The 1,293-nt window shown below is 45.6% G+C and overlaps 1 protein-coding gene across 1 annotated transcript; it reads right to left on the reverse strand.

Moving 5' to 3' along the window:
• Positions 1–289: 289 nt before the first annotated feature.
• On the reverse strand, positions 290–773 carry LOC129405067 (40S ribosomal protein S12-like). The gene has a single exon (XM_055140068.1). It carries the CDS (start codon positions 701–703, stop codon positions 305–307), a length of 399 nt encoding a protein of 132 aa, XP_054996043.1. The 5' UTR covers positions 704–773; the 3' UTR covers positions 290–304.
• Positions 774–1,293: the final 520 nt, after the last annotated feature.

Genomic DNA, 1,293 nt, shown 5'->3' on the forward strand with positions numbered 1-1,293 from the left:
TGGCACTTTCCCTGGATTTGAGGAGACTCTGGTCAGTACTTAGCACACTGTCTGCTGGCCCCTCGCCTTTGCAGTCCATTGTCGAGTGTTCTCTAGCTACTTTGGCTTCCTAGAACCTCCAAACTTTCTTCTCAGCTAATGAAAATGGGTTCTCTTTTCTGCCTTCCCTTTGTATGTCTCCCCAGAAAGTGCGCTAGGGTGATTGTAGAACTCACTCCGTTGGCTTCCCTTTGCTCTGGGATCATATTCTGTACAACCAGAAAATGAGTTATCCAAAACGTTTTTTTTTTAGAGCCAAAACTATTTATTTCTTGCATTTGAAGTATTCCTCGATGACATCCTTGGCCTGTGATTCTTTGCCATAGTCCTTAACTACAAGACAACTGCAGCCAACCTCTTTACGGGGTTTCCCTTCTCTGTCAATTTTACAGAGGCCGACCCATTCCCCTAGCTTCTTGTTGTCATCAACCTTAATTAGGTTGACCTGGCGTTCAGCACAAAGTGCCTCCACCAACTTGACATACATAGGCTCATCGCAGTTGGATGCAAGCACACAAGGATGGGCTTGGCGCTTGGCTAGGGCTTTGGCGGCTTCGCGGATGCCACGTGTGAGGCCATCGCGGATGAGGGCGGTATTCAGCACCTCTTGCAGCGCAGTCTTCACGTCCATTACACCTCCAGCAGCAGCGCCTTCCTCGGCCATGGCGGTGTATTACAGGTGGAGCCGAATCTTGAACGCACCCGTGCCTCCGCCTCCGCGCAGTTCCGCGGCTGCAGGGCCAAAACGTTTTTTTTTTTTTTTTTTTTCATCTATCTTGTCTAGTATTTTAGCTATTTTCACTAGATCCGGCCCGGCTACTCCTTCCTGATCAGAGTAGAGATCCTGTTTTGGGTAGTGATCACTCCTTTTTGCTACTTTGTGGTCTTATTCTCCATATATACATTCTAGAAACCATAGCGTAGTCTTGTCCATTAAAAAATATCATTACATACTTTTAAGTATCTTTTAATATACAGAATCCATCCTCAGCTGTTTCTTTTTACTGAATAACTGGACAGTTTGACACGCAGTTTCACGAATCCTAGATTTTGCCGATGCCTATTTCTGATTCAGTTGAGTGCATCTCTCTAGTCCTTCACATTTCTGAAAGTGGGCAGCCAGATGCAGAGTTCAGATCAGATTCAGACTCATCACCCAACGCTGTGGGTTCTTTCACCCGGATGCCACACAAGGTCCAGCTCTCTCTTTGTGATGATAGTATAAATGTTTAATGCCTGGATTTATTAATTCAT

The sequence above is a fragment of the Sorex araneus genome, chromosome 5 (assembly GCF_027595985.1).
Source record: "Sorex araneus isolate mSorAra2 chromosome 5, mSorAra2.pri, whole genome shotgun sequence".
Taxonomy (NCBI): Eukaryota; Metazoa; Chordata; class Mammalia; order Eulipotyphla; family Soricidae; genus Sorex; species Sorex araneus.

Coding starts and splice junctions, on each gene's coding strand:
- LOC129405067 (XM_055140068.1), bottom strand. CDS start 703: ATGGCCGAGGAAGGCGCTGCTGCTGGAGGTGTAATGGACGTGAAGACT.